Source organism: Blastomyces gilchristii, assembly GCF_000003855.2.
Source record: "Blastomyces gilchristii SLH14081 genomic scaffold supercont1.4, whole genome shotgun sequence".
Taxonomy (NCBI): Eukaryota; Fungi; Ascomycota; class Eurotiomycetes; order Onygenales; family Ajellomycetaceae; genus Blastomyces; species Blastomyces gilchristii.
This window is the reverse complement of record NW_003101679.1, coordinates 3,830,381-3,833,183: the sequence shown is the minus strand read 5'-3', so window position 1 is coordinate 3,833,183 and position 2,803 is coordinate 3,830,381. Positions and strand designations below refer to the sequence as shown.

The 2,803-nt window shown below is 29.9% G+C and overlaps 1 protein-coding gene across 1 annotated transcript; it reads right to left on the bottom strand.

Moving 5' to 3' along the window:
* Nucleotides 1-2,175: 2,175 nt before the first annotated feature.
* On the bottom strand, nt 2,176-2,379 carry BDBG_16728 (uncharacterized protein; the record flags this gene model as incomplete). Its single annotated transcript, XM_031724615.1, has 1 exon — nt 2,176-2,379. A coding segment is annotated over one exon (204 nt), but the record flags the coding sequence as incomplete, so codon positions are not given.
* Nucleotides 2,380-2,803: the final 424 nt, after the last annotated feature.

Below are 2,803 nucleotides of genomic sequence, written 5' to 3'. Positions count from 1 at the left end.
ATATCAATAAAAACTGCAGTTGAGACCAGACTCTCATGCTTTGCTATTTGAATATCATGAATAACTGAGAGAATAGTGTCAATTACAGAACAATGTTTTCTATCTCTCATTTATTCTCTGAATAAAAGAGAATCATCTATAGAGCTTATAAAAGATAGTTAAGTAGCTATTATCTTTTCTAAAACCTTTTCTAGGCAGTTCAATAGAGATATTACTCTATATGACTTAGGAATTGAAGTTTTTCTATTAGATTTTGTAAGAATCACTTCAGTGGCTTCTCTTCAGCATTCAGAATGATATTCATTTTTCAAGAGATTGAAAAAGAGCTCAAAATATTCATTCTTTAAGTAGAAATATGTATTCTGAATAATCAAGTGATTAATTGAATCAGGACCTGCAGCAGTTTTAACAGAACTTGAGAAGATAGCTGACTCTAATTCATCTTATGTAAGATCAGACCATTCCCAGTCATTTTCATCAATGTAGTTGAGAAGTGATATATTCTCTTCCTCTGAATCTGAATCTGAATCTGGTGAGTTCTGAAAGAGAATTCTCATGAAAGCTTGACATTTTTCCTCAAAAGAGTTTACTGTATATGATTCATTCTGAAACTCATATTCTAGAGCTGGAAGTTTTGCTACACTTCTTGTTTTAGTATAGTTAAAAGCTTTAAAAACTTTCTTTTCTTGTGCTTCTTCAAGAAATTTATTCCAGCAGTCTGTTTTAACTCTTTTAATATCTGAAAAATATTCATTTCTGACAGCTTTGAACTCTTTATCAGATATTACATCATTCTTTCAATCTCTTCTAGCAGTAGCTAATTCTTTCCTTTTAGATGAGATATTCTCATTTCATCAAGGTTTTGAATACTCAGAAGATTTTCTCTTTGAAATATTATCTCTAACACTTGTTAGAATAATAGATGTAATAAGCTTCACTCTATTCTCAAGCATTTCATTTGAGATATCTTGACCAGAATTCCAATATAGCTCATTCTGTCTTTCAGATTTTAACAGTTTTATGCTTTCTTCAACTGCTTTTCAATCAGCTTTTTCAAAGTTATACTGATTAGAGAGAAGAGGATTTTCACTCATTTGTTTTTCACTCAGTTCAATATCAAATTGAATAATCTCATAACCTGATTCTGATATCTCATTTGAATCAATAAACCAGTTTACAAGTCTTCTTTTCATTAGATTTTGTGATATGAAGATTAGATCTATAATAGACTTCTGTTTCATGTCTTTTCTAAAGAATGTTTATTGATCAGACTTATTAACTAAATCTATTGAATGCTCAAAGATTCATTCAATCAGATTATCAGCTCTCACTGCTCTCTTGCATTCTGAATTTCATCAGAAATGATGTGTATTGAAGTCTCCTACAATTATAGAGTTTCTTGATGAAGTTATGTTCAGAAATCCTCTATCAATTGTTCAAATATTATTATATTCCTTCAATGACTTTTCATTATAGATATTTATAAGCTGTATAGTATCAAACTCATTTTCTTTATCTATAATGTCACTCACCAGAATATCAGGGTCAGACATGATATCAAATCTTAGATTAAATTAATATCTTGATCTCTTTCTTTCATAGATCACTACTCTTGACTTTATCTCAGACTTTTGAGGTAAAAAGCAGTAGTAGCTTGAATGAGAAATGACATCTTTTTGCTCAGCATTAAAATTAGGCTTCTGAAGCAGTATAAAATCAACTTTTTATTCAAATGCAATTTGAAGACAAGAATAAATGCAATTTGAGTTTCTATTCACATTATTTTGAATAAATGTGATTTTTGAAGAGTTTTTAAACTTTTTTTATTGTTTTTGTTGTATATTCATACTAAAAGAGAGTAGAGTAGAATCTAATCACTATCATTAGATAGTAGATTATAACTGTTCTGAAAAGTAGAAATCTCAACTGCTTGCATTATATCTAGTTTATCATCAGAGTCATTTCTCAATTCTCTAATCTTAACAGAAGTTTGAGGATTCAAATTCTGTTTATATTTAGCTGAAGAATTGGAGTTTGAAGACTTAGACAGTTGAGAGTTTCTTCTTTTTAAGCTTACAGTTGTGAGTTTACTGACTTGACTATTCTCTTCAGTTCTAGGTTTACTCTGAGCTTTGTCTTTTCTTCAGTTCTTTTGAGTTCTTGAAGCAAATATACATTCTTTTGAGCTAGATGCATGTTTTTCTTTGCAATTAGAGCATTTAAGCAGAGTGTGTTGACATATTTCACCTCTTTTTGAGCATGTTTCATATTTATACTCACTAGTTTTATAATCTCTGACACAGAATGCACATTTTGAGTCTCTGAAATAGAAGATTGCAAAGTGTCTATATCTTTGACAGTTTGAACACTGTGTTTAAGCTTTGAGATTCATTCTTGAGTCTTTGTATTCATGAACTCTCATTTTCAAATCTGCTACTCTTACTTCAGAGATCTTTGACTGTTCTATTGTCTTTGTATATACTAGAACAGAGGCATTTCTTCTGCTTTGTCTGAACTCAATTGAATTTAGTCATACAGGCTTCTTTCTCAGTTGAATAGAGTTGTATTCTTCTAATTCATTTTTAAGAAGTAGTATTCCTTCTTCACAGTCAAAAATTTCAACTGAAATATTATGAAGAATGAATTTATCTCACTTTTCATCTCTCTCAGATAGAATTATTGTGTTTAACAAAGATTCTACTGCTGATTTTCAGAGATTCTCATTCTGAATAAGAAATTCAGCACTGAATTCAGACATTGTAGTCAGAATAATGAAGTTTTCAAAGAAGAATGGCTCAATTGA